The sequence below is a fragment of the Anolis carolinensis genome, chromosome 4 (genome assembly GCF_035594765.1).
Source record: "Anolis carolinensis isolate JA03-04 chromosome 4, rAnoCar3.1.pri, whole genome shotgun sequence".
NCBI lineage: Eukaryota > Metazoa > Chordata > Lepidosauria > Squamata > Dactyloidae > Anolis > Anolis carolinensis.
Genome location: NC_085844.1, coordinates 187,440,523 through 187,461,951, shown reverse-complemented (window position 1 = coordinate 187,461,951; position 21,429 = coordinate 187,440,523). Strand labels below are relative to the sequence as shown.

General features: G+C 40.8%; 1 protein-coding gene across 1 annotated transcript in view; it reads left to right on the top strand.

The window, feature by feature from the left end:
* The first annotated feature begins 609 nt into the window (after positions 1-609).
* mpl (MPL proto-oncogene, thrombopoietin receptor) overlaps positions 610-21,429 on the top strand; it is a 29,512-nt gene continuing 8,692 nt past the window's right edge. The window contains exons 1-5 of the mRNA XM_008109469.3: positions 610-1,715; positions 9,028-9,157; positions 11,505-11,686; positions 15,920-16,074; positions 16,860-17,016. Of these exons, the coding sequence (XP_008107676.2) occupies positions 1,622-1,715; positions 9,028-9,157; positions 11,505-11,686; positions 15,920-16,074; positions 16,860-17,016 (718 nt within the window). The 5' untranslated portion in view covers positions 610-1,621. The remainder of the gene's footprint in view (positions 1,716-9,027; positions 9,158-11,504; positions 11,687-15,919; positions 16,075-16,859; positions 17,017-21,429) is intronic.

The window sequence follows — 21,429 nt, the reverse complement described above, 5'->3', positions numbered from 1 at the left end:
GCGGGGGGGGGGTGGCACCACCCTCCTGGGGGCCTCGATGGTGCCCCCGGGATGATGGTGCCACAGGCAAATGTCTAGATTACCTGGTGGTTGGACCGCCTCTGGCTGGATGGGAGCTGGCCGGTTCCATGGGTGACCGGAGCTAGTTTGACGTTTGCTGCTGAATCTAGCTCCGTAGACAAGGAATACTCTGAGGCAATTTTTTCATTGCCTTTCTCTGAATGTAATATATAGGACAGTATTCCTTGGCAACCCCCACCCAAGTACTAAGTCTCACTGTACTTTGCTTCCAAGATCAGATTGACTCTGTTACCTTCAGGGTAATTAGTCATATTTTTTGGAACTATAACTTCCCTAATTCCATACAGATGTTTCTCTACTGGCATGGAAAGGGGGGTGTCTCTTCCTGGCTGGTGGCAGAACAAAAGATGGGAGGCTCACAGGTGCAGCTCAATTCTGGCACCCAAGCACATTCCAATTGCTCTTGAGCAGTTGTGTTCAACCTGTAGGCCTACAACTCCCAGAAATCCCACCAGTTTACCAGCTTTTAGGATTTCTGAGAGTTGAAAGCCAACCCACAGGTTGAGAACCACTGTTTTTAAGCATCCAGAGATGAAGGAACAGCATGCTTCAACAACACGCAACTGTTTCGTTGTCCCTGAGTGCTCACAAGCACATTCAGTGCACCTCCATTCTCAGTCACATGAGAAAAAGGATGTTGCTTCACCTACAGGCTCCTTCCAACCCCATAGCTTAGTACACAAGGTGGATGTGTTGAAGGATGAGGGAATGAATGCTTCCTTTACAATGTCCAAAATGAGCTATGTCTAAAAACCGCCACATCATGTGGGAGTTGTATCAGCATGTGCCATTAAGAACATGCTGGCTATAGCTCCCCAAAATAAACTCATTGTTTGCAATGAGCATTTAACATATGACATCTATTTTGGCCAGTCTCATAGGGGACTGATTGCAGTTGATCTAAATGAAAGGTACAAGTATAGAAGCCTTCTTGCTGCACCCCGCATTGTAAATTCCTAAGAACAACCTGAAAATCAGTATATTGAAGAATGGAGAAAAAATATTTCTGACTCCCTGCCGATAAGGTTGTCACCAGCTGTTCAAAAGTTGATGAACTTCCTATTTTGAGATCAGCTCTTGCCCATCCCTCTACACTATCCAGAACAGGGATCGGGCTGTTTGCTTCCTGCCCGTAGACCCTGTCTTCCTAAACACTAGCCACCACAAAGGCAAGACACACTGCCTATCGATCTAAGCAGCCCACACCAGGCAGGGGTGCCTCTCTTGGAGACTATAGCCTGGTGGTTTGTAGCTGGGGAAGTGGTAGGGCTGGGGCTAGAGGCTTTCATTCAGGCTTCCTGAAAAACTGGACCAACACATAACACATCCCAGATAACTTCCAGAGGTCTAGCAACAAAGGCTCAGAGAGCTGGAGGGCTAGCTGCCTCATTCACTGGTATTGAAGGCTGATCTGATACTACCTGCAAGAATCCACTCAATGATATTTCCAAGTATCCAGCATTCAGTCTGAACATTCAGATGCACAAGATGCTGATGTGGGTCTCATGCTGAATGCATTCCCAACTCAGCTTCCAGTAGGATGGCAGTCCTTTTGTGCTGGATGAGACTGCTTCCTCTGCTTGTCCTGCTCACATGCTTCCCTGAGCTCAACTTTGTCCTCATCACAGATGAAGGTAAGATTACAATGTGCTACATTTCCCTTAGTTATGGAGAAGAATATCAGTGATATATGGCCTTTGTTGCCTTTTCATGGTGCTGGAAATAAACTACTAGAATCTTAAGAGTTAGAAGGGACTCAAAGGGTTATGTCTAACCCCTACCATACAGGAGTATACAACTGAAGCATCCCTGAAATATATTTGTTTGCTGTATGTTTGTTTGATACTGCCATTCAACCAATGAGACCAAAAATACAGTGCTTGATATTTTATTGACCATTTATTATTATTATTATTATTATTATTATTATTATTATTAGTAGTAGTAGTAGTAGTAGTAGTAGTAGGAAATATTTTATTACAACAGCAGCAGCAGCAGCAGCAGCAGCAGCAGCAGCAGCAACAACAACAACAACAACAACAACAACAACAACAACAACAGGCCCCACATGAAATACTGTGTCTAGTTCTGAGCACCATGATTCAGGAAAAATATTGACAAGCTCTAATGTGTCCAGAGAATGATAAATGATAAAAGAGATGGAAGCCAAGCCCTATGAAGAATGGCTAAGCAAGCAGAGTATGTTTATTCTAAAGAAGAGAAACTGAAGAGGTGACATGGTAACCATGTTTACATATTTGAAAGGATATCATGTTGAAGATGGAATCAGATTGTTCCCTGCTGCTCCAGAGATTAGGACATGGAGCAAACTACAGGGGGAAAAGGAGATTCCAGCTAAACATTAGAAATTACTTTTTGATGACAACAGCTCTCCAACAGTGAAATGTGTTGCCTTGGAGTATAGTAGAGTCTACTTTGAAAGATTTTAAATGGGCCGGGTGGCCGTTTGTTGGGAGTGCTGTCATTATATATTTCTGCATGACAGTGGGTTGGCCTTTATAGTGTCTTTCAACTCTGTGTTGCTATGAACAACAATAGGTAGTTCCAAAAAAACAAAAACAAAAACAACCTTTGAAGTAAGCTCCCTTCAGTTCAGAGGAGCTTCCTTCTGAGCAAATAATGGTGCATGCCTATGGAGTGTTCTTTCTTTCTCTAGCTCAACTAGCAGAGCAGCAATTTTCTACCATTTCCAAAGTTTAATTTGCCTCAACTTGCAAAGACTACCCAACGAGCCTATGTAGTTAGTTAGTTACTTTCCTCCATCAGGGTAAAAGAAGTTCAGTCTCTGCTCTGCATCCACTTTCTGGCTAAGATTAATCAAATGTCCCCTATCCTGCTAAAGGTAAAGGTTTTCCTCTGACATTAAGTCTAGTCATGCCAGACTTTGAGGGTTGGTGTTCATTTCCATTTCTAAGCCGAAGAACCGGCGTTGTCCGTAGACACCTCCATGGCCGACATGACTGCATAGAGCGCCATTACCTTCCCCCAGAGCAGTACCTATTGATCTACTCACATTTGCATGTTTTCAAACTGCTAGGTTGGCAGAAGCTGGGGCTAACAACAGGAGCTCAACCCACTCCCCAGATTAAAACCGCATCCGACCTTTTGGTTGGCAAGTTCAGCAGCTCAGCGATTTAACCCTCTGTGCCAAGAGGGGCTCCTCTATCCTGCTACCTTAAATAAATGAGAAGAAATAATAGTCTCATTTCACCTTTATCTGAAAGCAGCCCCTTTAGGTCAGACTGTGGTCTTATTCTCCAAACAGGGAAATGCATTCCCTGTATGTATATGCACATATGTATGTATGTGTGTGTTTAAATACAAAGCTAGAAGCTATTGTGGTTGGAACTTTATCGCCTGACATCTCAATGGAGGAGTAAAATGGTGGAAATCAGAATTAGGTAAGTGCCTCTGAATGTGAAACTCAATCTTAAATTATCACTGATTGTGAGTAAGACGTGAAACTACTTATTATTCTTTCAGGCTGGATCTACACTACCCTATATCCCAGTATCTGATCCCAGATTATCTGCTTTGAACTTAATTATATGAGTCTAGACTGCCAAGTAATCTGGGATTAAACAGATAATCTGAGATCAGATCCTGGGATATAGGGCAGTGTAGATCCAGACTCACTGTATTTAGCATGCAGTTTTCACATATTCCCTTTATCCTGAAATGATACTTGCATTCTGATGAAACATGCCTTTTTGAAGCCACTGGCCCGCAGACTGCAGACTGCAGCCAGGAAATCAGAAGACGTTTACTTCTTGGGAGGAGAGCAATGGCCAACCTTGATAAAATAGTGAAGAGCAGAGACATCACACTGGCAACAAAGGTCCGCATAGTCAAAGCAATGGTATTCCCCATAGTAACCTATGGATGCGAGAGCTGGACCATAAGGAAGGCTGAGCGAAGCAAAATAGACGCTTTTGAACTCTGGTGCTGGAGGAAAATCCTGAGACTGCCTTGGACCGCAAGAAGATCCAACCAGTCCATCCTCCAGGAAATAATGCCCAGCTGCTCACTGGAGGGAAGGATATTAGAGGCAAAGTTGAAGTATTTTGGCCACATCATGAGGAGACAAGAAAGCTTGGAAAAGATCATGATGCTGGGGAAAATGGAAGGAAAAAGGAAGAGGGGCCGACCAAGGGTGAGATGGATGGACGGTATCCTTGAAGTGACTGGGTTGACCTTGAAGGAACTAAGGGCGGCGACGGCCGACAGGGAGCTCTGGCGTGGACTGGTACATGAGGTCACGAAGAGTTGGAAACGACTATGTGACTGAGAGAGAGAGAGAGAGAGAGAGAGGCCCGTTAAATGTCTTAATTTTTCCATCAATCAAATAATTGTACTTTTCCACTCTGAAATCATAATCTGTGGTTTCAGATGAATGACAATCTTAAACCATCAATAGCATGCAATAGTGCTGTAGACGAAACTAGATTGTATCTCTCTGAGAGGATTTTCATAATTAGGGATGTCAAAATAGACCCCAGGTTGTCGGAGTCCTATTTATGAAAAAGACACACATTCATCAGTTTGAGAGTGACTGTAGATAAAATTGCAAAGTTTCACCCAAGTGACCATGGAACCAATAGCCACAATAGCAGCTGCCCAGCAGACATCCAACTTTAGTGTTTCTTCTACTGACAAATTAGACTGCAGGCAATGCAATAAAAGAAAAACGAGACTCGTGCTTAGTGTTGTTATAGAGCCATATTTGATTCATTTATGCTTTTATCACATTCATAACATGATACCCAGTGAGCAATTACATGCAAAAGAAGCAGCTTCACTGGAAGAAGAAAAAACCGGTATCAAAAAAAGGTGTCAGAAGGGACAGCAAATTGCTGGTAAACAGGTGGATTTCAGCCTCTCCCTCCATTGCAATTTTGCACAAAAGCAGTGATAGTAGTCTTGATGATGACAATGATGATAATGGATATTTCGCAAACAGTGTTTATTTTGGCAACTAATAATTGGATTTGGAGATTACACTAGCAATTGCCATTTAAAAAAGGGTTTTCTTAATTTGTCAAGCAGGTGTTTGTAGAAGAAGAGCACAATTAAAACTGGAAACCTCATTTTTAGGAAAACTGATCCACAGGTAGCAGATTTTGGAGGCTGAGAATGGGAAATTATCATTAACCTGTGAAGAAGTTTTATTTCTCTATCCCATATGAAAATTTGAGCTGTCATGGCTGAAAGTTGTGGCACAGGTTTATGAAAGTAAGAGCTTGCATTTTCCTCCAACAAAACTATGACTAAAAGCATTTTAGGAATGCCAGAGTTATGAATTATGTGCAGGGTATGAATTATGTGCATGCATTGTAACTACACATGCATGCACATGTGAGATTATTAACTACATGATCTGATTTAAAAGCAGTTATCCCTTTGGTTCTATCCTAAAATTTGGGGTAAAGGTGTGCCACACACTCCCACACTAGTTCAAATGAGAATTTTTAAATGTTATTTTGCTTGTTTATTCCCATCTAAACCAGTTTACCACCCAAATTCCTCTGATAACTATCTAACAGCAAGTTAGACATTGGTGGGCTGAAGGACAACTTGGTACTATTTGCAAATTTTGTTTGTTTTGTTTTGTTTTGTTGTTGTTGTTGTTGTTTTTTTTGAGTCAAGGGTTTTGGAGTAGAGGGAATGAAAGTTGTACTATGAGAAACAATGAATGGTGAAATAAGCACAATTCCCTTCTATGTTAAAGCATGGTGGGGTGGGTGTGACTTGTCAAATGGGAATGGATTGCAACTCCCATCAGCTCTCATCTGTTTGCTAATGGTAAAGAATGCTAGATGCTGCAGTATGTGAACAATTGGAGGACCACACTGCTCACTTTTGTGTTAGACCAAGGGTAGAAAGACCTTGGCCCTCAGGATGGTTTGGATTACAACTCCCATACCATTCTGATGGTAGTCCCATATCAACATGATATGTTGGCTGGGGCTGCTAGGGATTAATGCCCCAAACATCTTGAAAGGACAATGGCTCCCACTTTTGTTAGAGAATATTCCCTCCCTCTAATGTTGAGCATGATAATACCAAATCCAACATTCATTTTTAGGTTTGTCTCCTCCTTCATCACATTCCCCTATAGCCGTATCAATACATGTATAGGGTTACTAACGATGTAAACAAACAAAAAATAAGTTCCTACCTTCAGAAGCTTAAAATCTAAATGTCAAGGTTTTTTATGTGTGTGTATCAGGAGGAGCTTGAGAAACTGGAAGTCGCTTCTGCTGTGAGAGAATTGGCTGTCTCCAGGGATGTTGCCCAGGGGATACCTAGATGTTTTGATGTTTTACCATCCTTGGGAGGCTTCTCTCATGTCCCTGCATGGAGCTGGAGCTGACAGAGGGAGCTCACCCGCGCTCTCGCTAGGTTGGATTCGAACCGGCAACCTTCAAGTTCAAACCCAACCACAAGGGTTTAACCCACTATGCCACAGCAGTGAATGTCAAGTGAATGAAAGAGAATTAATAGGGGACAGATTTTCTGGGGCAAAATAAGGAGATATGTTGTTGCAAAACTCGGGAAGTTATTTTAAAGTAAGTAGTGCCGTTTCAAAGTTCCAAAGGACATTAGTTATAATTGTAATTACATTTTAAAAGTAAGTTCTATTGTATATCTTGTCTTTAATAATATATAGTTTTCTCTCTTATCTGGTTTCCTCCTGTTCTCAACTGGGAATTTTATCTCCTTGGGGTTTTCACTTCCTCCCACAGGATCCAGCAACAGAACCACATGGCTATTTTGAGATGTTTGGTAGTAGAAAACATGTTTTCTAACCCTCTGGCAGCAAAGTCAAGAGAGGCACCATGGTAGCTAATGATGGTCTCCTTCCTTTACCAAGACAACTTTGAAGTTGTGTACAAAACTACTGATCTAAGCATGGTTTTTATATTAAAAGCCAGGAAAGCAATGACATAGGGAAAAATCACACAGCCTTCCAGATATTGTTGAACTGCAACTGTTGGAATCAGCAATACAAGGACATCTGGAAGGCTGCTGATGGAGATCCCAAAATGTTAATGCATAGCAAACAGCAAACCCTCCTAAAAACACAAGATCTACACAGTGAGTGCATTTTAGGATGTGCTGGGTGCCTTGGGACCAGTATATAGTGAACATTTCCTTTACCGCAGATGCTTTTAATTTACAATTGCAAGCCAATGGTGACACTGTGTTGATCCCCTGCATAGACTCATGTATAGGGAGAATCACAACAGAATGAGTGTAAGCTATGCTGTCCATGCAAGATGCAGTGTTTTGAAAGAACCTTCTCCCCCATGCAACCTAATTTGTGAGGGAGACTTTCAAGTTAACATATCTGGCTTTTCAAGGTAAAATATCTGACCGCCACATTTTTTGGAAATAGGAAACAACTTTTGGAATACTACCCTCTCCCTTTCTTTGAAGACAAGTCATTTTCATTGTTCTCTTTATGAGATTGTCTGGCATCTAGAATAATCCAAAATTGATCTTTAAGAAACTAGTTTGTCAACTTTTGAACTACCTCCTCCTCCACTGACAAAACTTCTGCCAGAAATTACACCCACACACACATTTAAAAAAAATATAGGAGTCAATTAAACCTACATAAGTGTGTTTTACAGTTCTGGATGTAGGCTATGGCCATCATTCAGACTATGAGCCCATGTGGATTAGTGTTTTGACTGTTGGATAAGGCCTTTGGGAGCCCAAAATTCAAATTGCTGCTCAGCTATGGAAACCCACTGGATGACTTAGGCAAGTTACACCCTTCCAGCTCTTGGTCTTGACTTCTTTTTACTTGCTTCCCCCAGCTCTTGGCATAGTGATGGTGGTGGTTATAGGTGCATCTACACTGTAGAATTAATGCAGTTCCCGTTAAAGTGATGTCAAACTACATTAATTCTACAATGTAGATACACCTATAAACACTATGTTCAGTGGTTAGAGAGCTAGATTTAAAAAGCAAACAGGCCAACGGATTGGAGAAAGATGCTAAGTTTTATTGTAGGAACTCTAAGATAGGGAAGTACTCAGAGTGTGGATCTAACCTGGTTGCATCATGGAAAGCTAAGAGAGGACTCATGGGAAGAAGAAAAGATGGAGAAATATCTTTAAGACCATCGGTTTACATCAAAGAGGGATCCTGATAAGCAGACATAAAGAGAGGGTGCTTCAGGTCACAGAACAATCTAACTGTATTATAACTTCCCACTGTGAAGCATTTTTTATTATTCTGTGCGAAGCTTTGATGCATTTCCAACATAAAGTGCCATAGTTTAATGACCTGAAATTGTGGGAGATATGAGGTCTAGTGCTTACCAAACTACATCTCCCAGGATTCCATAGCATAGCTATGGTAGTTAAAGTGGTACCAAACTGCATTAATTCTACAGTTTAGTTGCACCCTTCATGGAATACAGAATAGAAACGATGTGATTTCATCCCCCTATAACTTTTTCTGCATGTACATGTACAACCAGCGAGTCCTGAACAGTAGCCCTGCTAGCTGGAGGATTTACACAAAGGTAATCTAAAAAAGTAACTTTTCCAACTTAGTCCAAGGTGGCTGGGTTTCCCAAGAGAAGTACACCTCAGAAAGCCCCTCCAGACAAAGCATTACCTCAGGAAATACCAAGTTACCCAAATAATATTTCATTTATCCTGTTATGTTTCCAGTGAACTCCTACCAACTCCTTAAGGTTTTTTTTTAATTCAGTACATTTCAGATTGAAATGGATGGGATATTCACTTGTATATTTCTTTCTTAGACACAGTAAAGATGATCACAAGTAAATGTAATAATAGTTTCCAGGACACAGATTTAACAAAGATAAAAACTATTTCCATACAGAAGTTTTGATAAATATGCAATTTAAAAAAATAATCTAGAAAAAATTTATTTCCATACAGAAGTTGCTTTATTGGCTGAAGCAGCTCAGAACATCTCCTGTTTTTCTCGAACGTTTGAGGATCTCACCTGTTTCTGGGATGAACCAGCAAACATGAAAAGGACATATCATTTCTTCTATGCACATGAAAGGTAGGAGATCATTATTTATATGATAGTGGTGTTCACAAAATAGACTTGGAGCTAATGGTGGAGCTCTGCATGAGTTCTTCCATAAATTACTGACTCCTAATTGTTCACCCATAGTCCAACCTAAATGACAATGGTATAATGAAGGAAGCTTGAATAGTGAGGATTTGATGTTTACATGAAGAAAACATGGTGCTGATTTTAAAAACATATCTCAAGGCTCAGAATGTCTTAATTCTGTGATTTTCAAATCAGGCTCTGGATGGTCGAAGATCATAGATCAGTCGTTCTCAACCTTCCTAATGCCACGATCCCTTAATACAGTTCCTCATGTTGTGGTGACCCCCAACCATAAAATTATTTTCATTGCTACTTCATATCTGTCATTTGCTATTGTCATGAATTGTAATGTAAATATCTGATATGCAGGATGTATTTTCATTCACTGGATCAAATTTGGCACAAATACCTGATACGGCCAAATTTGAATACTGGTGGGATTGGAGTGTGTATGTTTTTGTCATTCGTGCATTGTAGTTGCTGGGATTTATAGTTAACCTACTATCAAAGAGGATTCTGAACTCTACCAATGATGAAATTGAACCAATCTTGGCACACAAAGCTCCCATGACCCATAGAGGCATTGATCATGAATTTTGGAGTTTTAGTTCACCTACATCCAGAGATCACTGTGGACACAAGCAATGATATATATGGACCAAACTTGGCACAAATACTCAATAGGCCCAAATGTGAACACTGTTGGTGTTTGGGGAAAACAGACCTTGACATTTGGGAGTTGTAGTTGCTGGGACTTATAGTTCACCTACAATCAAAAAGCATTCTGAACCCCACCAATGACAGAATTCGGCCAAACTTCCCACACAGAACCCCCATGACCAACAGAAAATACTGGAGGGTTTTGGGAGGAATTGACAGTGATTTAGGGGAGATGTAGTTCACCTACATCTGTAGAGCACTGTGGACCAAGACAATGATGGATCTGGACAAAATTTGGCACAAATTTGGGAGGATTCGCTGTCTGTTTCCAAAAAGGAAGAGAAGGACAGGTGGAGGGTTGGTCAGCCTTCTCTGCCTAAGGGGTTCCTAATACCATCAGAAATATGTGTTTTCTGATGGTCTTTGGTGACCCTTCTGACACCTCCTCATGATGCTCCCAGCAGTACCGATCCCCAGGTTCACTTCACTTCACTCCACTTTATTTCTTAATTAGTCGCTCTCCACCAGAGTGCTCCGAGCGACTTACAATTTAAAATATCATTCCACAATATAAAAAACATTCAACATAAAAACATTCAACATAAAAACATTCAACATAAAAACATTCAACCTAAAAACATTCAACAGTGATTATTTGGCAAATTTGATCTGATTTACTTAAATGCACAACCAAACAGCCAAGTCTTGAGCGCTTTTACAAAAGGTCGGAACTCCGACATTGCTCTAACATATGGAGGCAATGAGTTCCACAGAATTGGAGCATAGGCCGAAAAGGCTCTACAAGGCGTAGTTTCCAGGCGTACCTCCCTAGGGCCCAGGACGTATAGGAGATTTTCCTGGGAGGATCGAGGTGACCACTGATGGAAAAAAGGAATGAGGCGGTCCCTAAGATATAATGGTCCTTGGCCATTTCGAGCTCTAAATGTCAGGATCAGTATCTTGTAAGAGATCCGATGTTCTATTGGTAGCCAATGCAGTTGTTTCAGAACCGGTGTAATATGGAATATCTTATAGATGATCCCGCTAGCAGCCTGGCCGCCGCATTTTGGACCAGGTTGAGAAACACTGTCATAGATGTTTTTTGTAATTATCATTGGATGCTAGATCTCAAGATTCTTGCAGACATGTTCTTCTTGGCTTACATTCCTTTACTCTGGACAGGATAAATAGCTCAAGCTCTTTGAGATGAAGGGCCTGGAAAATCATCTCAGCTTGAATATTATTTTTGAGCAGATGATTTTAAGAGTCTGGAGAGACATTGCCTGCAGAAGGCAGACAGAGAACTTTAAAACCAACCTTCCATTTTAGGAACTGGGCAGCCTCAGATATTTTGCTGGCCGAGACGGCACACCCAAGCCAAAGTGTATAATACTTGGAGCCAGCCAGGTGATTCTGGCACATGAAACAGAAATATCACAAGCACAACTCCCCATCCTGGGAAGTAAAAATGCAATCATAACAAATCTAATAGCTAATGATTTTATGACCTTTCATGAAAACTAGTTGCTCCTAAAACAATGGTAGGGATGGCCTATCATTAGGCAAGACTAAAAGTAAAATGCCACAACCTAGTGTGATGTTTCAGTTCACCTTCTGTCTTTTCCTACAGCGATCAGAAAAAAGAGTGCACACTGACATCAGTTGAACTTGATGATGGAGGCTTGCGCCATTCCTGCAACTTTTCCTGTGATCACGATGGCATCCAGCTCTTCAGAGAACTCAACATTGAAGTCATAGAGGCCATGAGCAATCATACCACTCGGACCCAGAAGCTCTTTGTAGAGACTGTTGGTAAGACATATTTGATTTGAAAGGCCCACTTTGTTCATGCAGTGTACAGTGTCTTGAAATACACTGATGTTATAACAAATGCCTGGCACTGCAATGAATGCTAATGTACTGGACATATGTTATACGAACATTTGCTGCTTTGTATAACAATTTTTCTCAGGCTAAAGTACACCAACTTCTGGACCTCACTGACCTCAAAGAGGAAAAAAAAATCCATCTCATGTATCATATGACAATGGTGTTGTAAGCTGCTCTGAGTCCCTCTGAGGAGAGGGGATGGGATATAAATAAAGCTTATTATTGGTTTTTCATATCGATACATAATAAAAAATCTAGGACATGGGATCCAAGTCTCAACATGAAATTCATTTATTTTTCTTATATATCCTGAAAGTAATGTTACAAAATATTTTAAACATTTTTGTCCATGTAACAAAGTGAGAATAATCAGAAAACAAAGGAATCATTGTCTTTGCCATCTATGTGGAGCCTCCGGTGGCCTAGGGGATAAAAGCCTCGTGACTTGAAGGTTGGGTTGCTGACCTGAAAGCTGCCAGGTTCGAATCCCACCTGGGGAGAGCGTGGATGAGCCCCCTCTATCAGCTCCAGCTCCATGTGGGGACATGAGAGAAGCCTCCCACAAGGATGGTAAAACATCAAAACATCCGGGCGTCCCCTGAGCAACGTCCTTGCAGACGGCCAATTCTCTCACTCCAGAAGCAACTCCAGTTGCTCCTGACACAAAAAAAAGCCATCTATGTGGACAATTTTGGAATATTTTGGATTTTTGAGGCATGCTGAACCTGTACCACATGTTTGTTCAGACCTGCTGGGGGACTGTTTCCCTTGCTGCTGACCCAACTCAGTCCCAGATTTCCTCTTTGCCTTTCCTAATTCATTCTGCTATTCAGGGAAATGCTCTCATGTAGAAATATTGCATAGATTGAAAAAAAAACCTAACAAATCTACTTACGGATTAATTAATTGATATGCTACTTTGGATTTGCTGTTGTTTCAGCTTTTGAAACAATGGAGATATTTACAGTGTTCCCTCGCTACTTCGCAGTTCACTTTTCGCTCCGTCACTGTTTTGCGGGTTTTCAATAAATATTAATGTAACCATTTATTGCTGTATTTTTGCTGTTTTTCAGGTTTTTGCAGTGTGCAAAGGGTTTTGGAAGGGGGGGGAAGGGAGAAATAAAGGGAGGGGTGGGTAGGGAGGGGTTCGAGATTTTAAAAGGGTTATTTATCTTCCATTCTTCTTCTCTGCCAGTGACTGTATATTGTAACTGCTAAAATAAAGTAGAAATATTAAAATAATGTATAAATATTAAAATAAATACGGTGTCCCTACTTTGCAAATTTTCACTTATTGTGGGTGGTCCAGAAATGACTGGGTTATATTTCCTTCTGCTCATTAATTCCATAATGTCTTGTTCTCATGTTCAGAAAATGTAGAGCCATGAAACATTTTAGTAGTTTGTATGGGGGCGTGCCTCTCAAGCTTGGAGGTCTGACTACATGGCTTTCTGTAGCATGAAAAATCCAGATGCGCACCCAGGTGCACATTCTTGTACAGTTGATGCAATGTAGACACACAACATCTATAATGCAGCTTGTACCTTTTAATATGACTGCCATGCCTCTGTTGCTTTACTTTCAGCTGAATCAACTTATGGCTCCGCTTTTGAATATTTGTTTTAATATAAATTCTATTGAAAGCAATGCAGTAAACATTGACTATCTGCATCTGAGCTTATCAGTCCATTCACCTTGAGGCTAAGACGGAATGGGGACAGATGAGGGAACTGTATCTCAAGGCATGAGTCTGGGCAGGGTTATATGTTAATAGTGGAGAAGGGGAAAATTGGGGAGAAATAGTTAACTGGAGTCCTGTGTCACACTTATTTCTTCACCTCAAACTATTTAATATATTATTACATAGTCAGCCCTCCACATTTCTGAGGTGACATTTGCTGTTTTGACTATTTGCAGATTTGACTGAAATGTTATCTCTAGGAATTGCTGGTTTTCCGGTGAAACGTTGTAATCAATTTCCACCTGAAAAATGTTGGAGAACCTATACATTCTTAAATGAATACTTCTCTAGGAATCTTTAGGTTGTCTAGTATGATTTTATGGTTGACTTCTGGTGGAAGTTGATCAGAAAGCCATCTTGGAGGACCTAAGAGATTGTGAGGAGCTGACTGTGTCACATATTTAGAAATAAAACTATAAATTATAATTATGCATTTACACTGATTAATAAAGATTCAAAGGATAGTGGCAGGCTAGACTTAGTGATAAAATGTGCATTGGTTACATTCTTCTATGTCACCATCAACATGGAAATTTGAACTTTGGCTGAAGTGTTATCTGTCTTGAAAACATGCCCACCTGGGTAGATTTCAAATAAAAAGTGTAGTTGCGGGAACCAAGTTTTGGATTTTCATATTTCCTGTGATAAGATTAAGTTGATTTGTTTTTAAATAAGTGAGTTTACTAATGTGTTCCTGAGAAGGTTGGCTGCAGTATTATTATTTATACTTAATAATAAATATACCACATAAATGCAATGGCTCAGCTAGGGTACTGTGGAAAAGGGAGGAGGAGGAGGCTATTATAAAAAAGGTGATATTCTTAACGGCAAACTAAACATTATGCTAAATGCATCGCTGAATTGTGTGCGCAATGTTGCCAAGTATATTTCTGTACATGTTCTGAGTCTACAACCTATAAGGAAACCTTTGCATGATTAGGCAAATGACCCATATCTATGAAAAGGAATGTTACTGAACACAAAAGAATAAAAATATTCTTTTTGGATTCCATGGGAGAATGGCAAATACTATATTTCTTCAATTCTAAGGTGTACTTCTTCCCTTAAATAAACAACTCTAAAAATGGGGTACATCCTAGAATTGCAGGTGTATCTTATGTATTTTTGGTGGTGATACTGAAATTGGGGTGCATCTTACAATCAATGGCATCTTACAATTGAAGAAATATGGGAATTACAGAGGAGTTTCATAAGTGGCAAAGAGTAAATGTGAAACTGGCAAATAGAGCACTGTTACCTTAGGATGAGGAAATATTAACTCAGAACACCAAAACTTAATGGTCTGAGACACATGCTGACTTTATCTGAGCTAAAAGACTGGGAAGCAAGAGGATCTACGGCTAAGAAGTCTGATGTGCCAAGATTCCTAAGAGGAGAAAGAGGAAGTGAGAGAGAAACTCTTAAGTAGGGTAGTAAAGATGTATCCATAAACCACCACTCGCACAAAGGAAGTAGGGGGACTTCCAATGTGCATAGAAAATACTCTACAAAATATGAATTTAAGGGCAATAGAAATGATCTTTTCTAAATGTGATTCGATTTATCTGCACACACACACACAAAAGGGAATGTACTTCTCACAACGAGAAGTGGGCTTTAGGGAGGTTTCCAATACTGGTTCCTTAATGGCATCCTAATTTATCATTGTAAATGTAGCTATACAAGCAGCTCAAGTCTGTTGTGCATAGATTATATATATTAAAAAACACAATCAATATACGTTGAAACCAAGAGTTTCTGGTACACTTGCTTTTTTCATAATAGCACATTTCCAATTTTGTGACTATTCTTATCAAGAAAAATAACAAAGAACGGAAGACTAAAATACCCTATAGCCCAAAACCTCCCCCCCCCACCCACATTTTCTCCTAGAATTTAGAAACCCAGTTTCCATTTACCTTCCCCTGTTATACCCTTCCTGACCTCAGATAGTATTCCCTCTTTTTATGTAAGACACATGAAAATTGAATAAAAATTAAAAATCAAAGAAACATCTTGTTGAATAACTCCATGTTGCTACTCGGAGTGCTTCTCATAAAAGTGTTGCACCATTAATTAAAAAAGAGGTCCACCTGCAGTATTACAGATCATTCAGTCCTGTGCAACCTGTGGCTCGCCAGTTGTTTTGGACTTCAGCTTCCAGAATTCCTTACTATTAGACAAGATAGTTAGGGCTTCTGGGAGCTGGAGTCCCAAAGATCTGAGGGCGACAGGTTGTACAAGCTGACCTAGATTTACCTTATACTAAGCAGCTAGTTTATTTATGTATTATCCTACCTCTCTCCCAGAATGGTACCCAAGGCAGCCAAGTGACCCCTTTCACCCAACGCAGAAGGGCAATTCTGAGATCAACTTTCCCTTCTCTTTCAATATTTTTCCCTCTTCTTTTTCAGGTCTCATTGATCCACCAACAAATGTAACAGCTGAATGGCTTGGGGTGGTACAGCAATTGCGTGTGATGTGGAATCCCCCACCAACAGTAGATGAAGGGTTTTTGTCTTATGAGGTTCTTTACCATGTTGAAGGATTGGAGAACCGACCAACAAGGGTATGACTTATATGGCGGGGAAATGGGCTTCTACATTGTTTAAATAACTGGAAAGCTGGAAAGAGGAAAAGCTTATTTGTTATTATGTTTACGTTGAGTATCCATGATACCAAAATCCTAAATAATCCAAAATCCTACAATATAATAATAATAATAATAATAATAATAATAATAATAATAATAATAATAATAACAATAACAACAACTTTATTTTTATACCCCGCCCCATCTCCCCGAAGGGACTCGGGGCGGCTTACATGGGGCCAGGCCCGATAAAACAAACAAATAACAGTAACAAAGCAATAAAACAATTATCCCAGTAAAAAAACATCAACATCAATAAAAACAATCATTAAAATCAACAAGCAGGATACAGTGTTAAAAACAGGAGACTAATTCGTAGATCCCAGGCGAAATGCAGAGTGTTACGAAATGAGAAAAGGAAATCTCAAGTTGAATGGACAATATCCACATGGGGTGTCTGAGAGAGTGATATATTTACTTTCTGATGGTTCAGTATATACAAACTTTGTTCCATGCACAAAATTATTTAAAATAATTCATATTAAATCACCTTCAGGATACATGTGCAAGGTATACATGAAACAGAAATGAAGTTGGTGTTTAAACTTGGGTTTTACCTCCAAGATATCTCATCGGTATACTTAAATCCAAAATACTTATGGTCCCAAGTATTTCAGAAAAAGGATACTCAGCCTATACCAGCTGGTTAATAAGAGATATTATTTCTATAAATCTTTGCTTTTGCTTCTCCCTGTTTACAGGTTGAAGTGACGAACATTAACACATGTTACCTCCAGGATCTGTTTCATGGGCAGCAGTACCACATCAGAGTTCGTACCAAGCCTGATGGTGTCTCTCTTGATGGGTACTGGGGACGTTGGTCTCCAGAAGTGTTAGCAGAGATACCTTATTTCTCTGGTGAGTTTCTATCTGATTGAAAAGCAGTTGGCAGCAGGCTTCAAAGTTACTATCTTCTATCACTGTAACTCATTTCAAATCAATGCAGGAGGACTGTGGATGTGAGAGTGTGGTACTGAGTTGCAGCAATGTTTACACAGTCATGTTCTCTTGATAATACAATTTCATGCAAGGAGGCTAAAAGAAACACTTACAGGTCTGATTCAGTGAGGCCCTTCTGAAGTTGACCAGTCAACCTCCTTGACACAGAAGGTATCTTCATAAAACAAAGCACATGAAAACAGTGTATAAAACATTTCTTTTAATGGTTATGAGCATGTATTTCTCCTGCATGTGAATATAGGGTGCTGACATAGCATTGCTAAACAGGCTTTTATAAGTCAACATCACACTGCCAATAATTAAGAGTTAGGCTGCTGAGAGGTTTTACAAGAGGCATGAAGGTATTGTAAAAGAACACATCCCTTGAAAAAAATAAGTAAACTGGAAATATCCGTTTTTTTGTCCAATCAGCAATGTAGTGATCCTTCACATCTCTAGTATTAGAACATTTACATTTCTGCGAGTACAAATTCTGCAGACATATGAACACAGGGTTTAGAAACATTAATGAGGATACCAGTGAAAAAAAGGAAACTTTATATGTAATATCAGTTTTGGAGCCTAGAATGGCCACTCTGTCTGAAGTGGTGCTGGAGAACTTCAGGGGCATTCTTTATTTAAATCCTAAAGCCTACTCCCATATCATGATATGACAAGATGTCCCAAATCCTGTATCCCATAGCAGGTATAAGCAGTGTTCTCACCAGACTGACTCCCAAGCATGTAGTTTGGCATGTAACAATCACACAAATAAAATGTCAAGGGCCTGTTTGCTCGGATCACAGCTGGCATGGTACCACTCTTCCTGTTCCATATCAGGCCAGGCTGATGCCAAGCAAGAGAGCATACATTTTTCATCTTACAATGATATACCCTTCCATTGCCCCAATGAGTTCAGTTAACGTGGTCTGCCCCTAAAGATTTATGAATCTGAATGACCTAAGAGTGCTGTGAGGATTTTCTCATTGATGGAATTTGTGATTCAGGCTAAGCCTTGGTCTTGCTATGAATTGAGAGAAGGAAAAGCCATTTGTTCCCAGCCTTTGACACTTTGAGTGTTTTGGACTTAAGATCCCAAAATTCCTAACTGTTGGCTAAACTGAGGGTGGGTTTTGTCAGCTGAAGTTCAATACTTCAAAGATTGGGATCCACTGATGTATACTAAATTACAAATCAGCTCAGAACCTGACAACACTCTTGTGTCTAGATCAGTGGTTCTCAACCTGTGTGTCCCCAGGTGTTTTGGCCTACAACTCCCAGAAATCCCAGTCAGTTTACCAGCTGTTAGGATTTCTGGGAGTTGAAGGCCAAAACATCTGGGGACCCACAGGTTGAGAACCACTGATCTATACTATCAGTCTCAAGAATTCCTGTGTAGGATAATAGATATATAGGCCAAAGGAGTAAAACCACAAGTACCATTAAGGTGGAAATTGAATAGAGAATCAAGAAGAGTGGAGAAGGGACCACCCATGGGGGGCAGGGAGTGGGATGAAGGCAAGAAGAGAGGACACTACAGTATATAATATAGCTCCTTTATTCCACTGCAAGTGTCATGATTTCATGCTATTTAATCCAAGGACTGATGGTTTGATGATGCATTTGAGTGCTTGCGCTGAGAATTTACTTGCCTCTCCCTAAACTATCGGCCTTGGGATTTCACAGGATGGAACCACTGCAATCAAAGTGGAATAACAGAACCATAATTCCACAGTGTGAGTGAACCCAAGGCCATTATCCCAAATAACTGCTCTGAATAATTTATGATAAATAAAATACATTATTCCTATGAAAGTGAGAATGGTGCTTTAGGTATATAAACAATACCAACTGAAACACTGTTGAGCCTGCCCTTTCTTGTAATCCAATATGCAAGAAAACAGGCTAGATTAATGCTAATCTGCAGGCAATGTAGGTCAACAGAGTAAATATGTTAAGATTAGAAACAACTTTTAATTGTGTTGTCGAAGGCTTTCATGGCCGGAATCACTGGGTTGTTTCCGGGCTGTAGGGTTCCAGAAGCATTATCTCCTGATGTTTCACCCACATCTATGGCAGGCATCCTCAGAGGCTGTGAGATATATTGGAAAACTAAGCAAGGAAGGTTTATAATATCTGTGGAAGGTCTAGGGTGGGAGAAAGGACTGCCATAGATGTGGGCGAAACATCAGGAGGGAATGCTTCTGGAACACAGCCAGACAGCCCGGAAAATGCACACAAACCCAACTTTTAATTGTGCCTGTAATACAACAGAGATTTTGAGGAAAAGGCTACTTTTGGATGCATATACACTATATAATTAATGCAGTTTGACACCATTTTCACCATGGATCAGTGATATGGAATCCTAGGAGCTGTAGTTTGGTAAGGCGGCAGCAGTCTATGGCAGAAGCTAAAGACCTTGTAAAAGTACAATTCCCATTATTCCACATCACTGAGCCATGGCAATTAAAGTGCTTCCCAGTTCTCAGCTTCCCAGTTCTCAGTTTTTAAGGTTGGCTTTAAGCCCATCTTTAAATCTCTTTTCCTGTCCACCAACCTTCTATTTTCCATTCTTCAGTTTGGAGTTTAGTAACTGCTTTGGGTGATGGTGATCGGGCATTCGGATAATGCAGCCAGTCCAGCGGAGTTGATGGTGGAGGATCATTGCTTCAATGCCGATTGCCTTTGCTTCTTCCAGCATGCTGACATTTGTCCACCTATCTTCCCAAGAAATTTGTAGGATTTTTTGGAGGCAACACTGATGGAATCGTTCCAGGAGTTGAGTGTGATGTCTGTAGACGTTCCACGTTTCACAGGGGTATAACAGTTGGGATGACAATAGCTTTATAAACAAGCATCCTGGTCTCCCTGCTTCATTCAGAAGAATGCTGCACTCACAGAGCTCAGATGATGTTGTATTTCAGTGTCAATGTTGATTTTTGTGGAGAGGTGGCTGCCAAGGTGATGGAAATGGTCAACTTTTTCTAACCGTTACATCATTAGCTGTATCTCTGGCATTTCAGGGGGATTGGCGGGTGCCTGCTGCAAGAGCACTTGGGTTTTCTCGATGTTCAGTGAAAAGCCAAGCTTTTTGTATGCTTCTGTAAAGGTGTTTAGAGTGGCTTGTAGCTTTTCTCGTAAATGATCTGTGCTCATTTACCTATGTATTGACTCACCATTCAACAGTTACATCATACTTAGAAGTAACCAACATGATACCACCCATCCTTTTCCCAGAAGTCTATTGCGAATGTACACTCTCAGTATTGGTAAAGGAAAATGACATCTCTCGTAATCTGCAAACTACAACTGGGTCCTACTCAGATATCTCCACACTCTCCACTAATCTGTCATGGAGTGTATACTTCCCAGAGGGGTGCAGCTCAGAGCAACTGTGCAGGCAGTATTCTGAAGCAGTGTAAAGGTATGATAAAGGTTTTCCCCTGACATTAAGTCTAGTTGTGTCTGACACTGGAGGTTGGTGCTCATCTCTATTTGTTAGCCGAAGAGCCGGCGTTGTCCGTAGTCACCTCCAATGATAATGAAAGCACCCTGAGCTCTCCTTCTTCTCCGTTACGGTCTGCTGGGAGAGGGTCTCAATTAACCCTGGACCACTGGGGCCATTCCACTGGAAGGAAGAGAACAGGGGGAACAGTGAGACCCGAGCAGTGAGCACCCCTTTTCCTTAGAATCATAGAATAGAATCATAGAATCATAGAATAGTAGAGTTGGAAGAGACCACATGGGCCATCCAGTCCAACCCCCTGCTAAGAAGCAGGAAATCGCATTCAAAGCACCCCCGACAGATGGCCATCCAGCCTCTGCTTAAAAGCCTCCAAAGAAGGAGCCTCCACCACGGCCCCGGGGAGAGAGTTCCACTGTCGAACAGCCCTCACAGTGAGGAAGTTCTTCCTGATGTTCAGGTGGAATCTCCTTTCCTGTAGTTTGAAGCCATTGTTCCGTGTCCTAGTCTGCAGGGCAGCAGAAAACAAGCTTGCTCCCTCCTCCCTATGACTTCCCTTCACGTATTTGTACATGGCTATCATGTCTCCTCTCAGCCTTCTCTTCTGCAGGCTAAACCTGCCCAGCTCTTTAAGCCGCTCCTCATAGGGCTTGTTCTCCAGACCCTTAATCATTTTAGTCGCCCTCCTCTGGACGCTTTCCAGCTTGTCAACATCTCCCTTCAACTGTGGTGCCCAAAATTGGACACAGTATTCCAGGTGTGGTCTGACCAAGGCAGAATAGAGGGGGAGCATAACTTCCCTGGATCTAGACGCTATTCCCCTATTGATGCAGGCCAGAATCCCATTGGCTTTTTTAGCAGCCGCA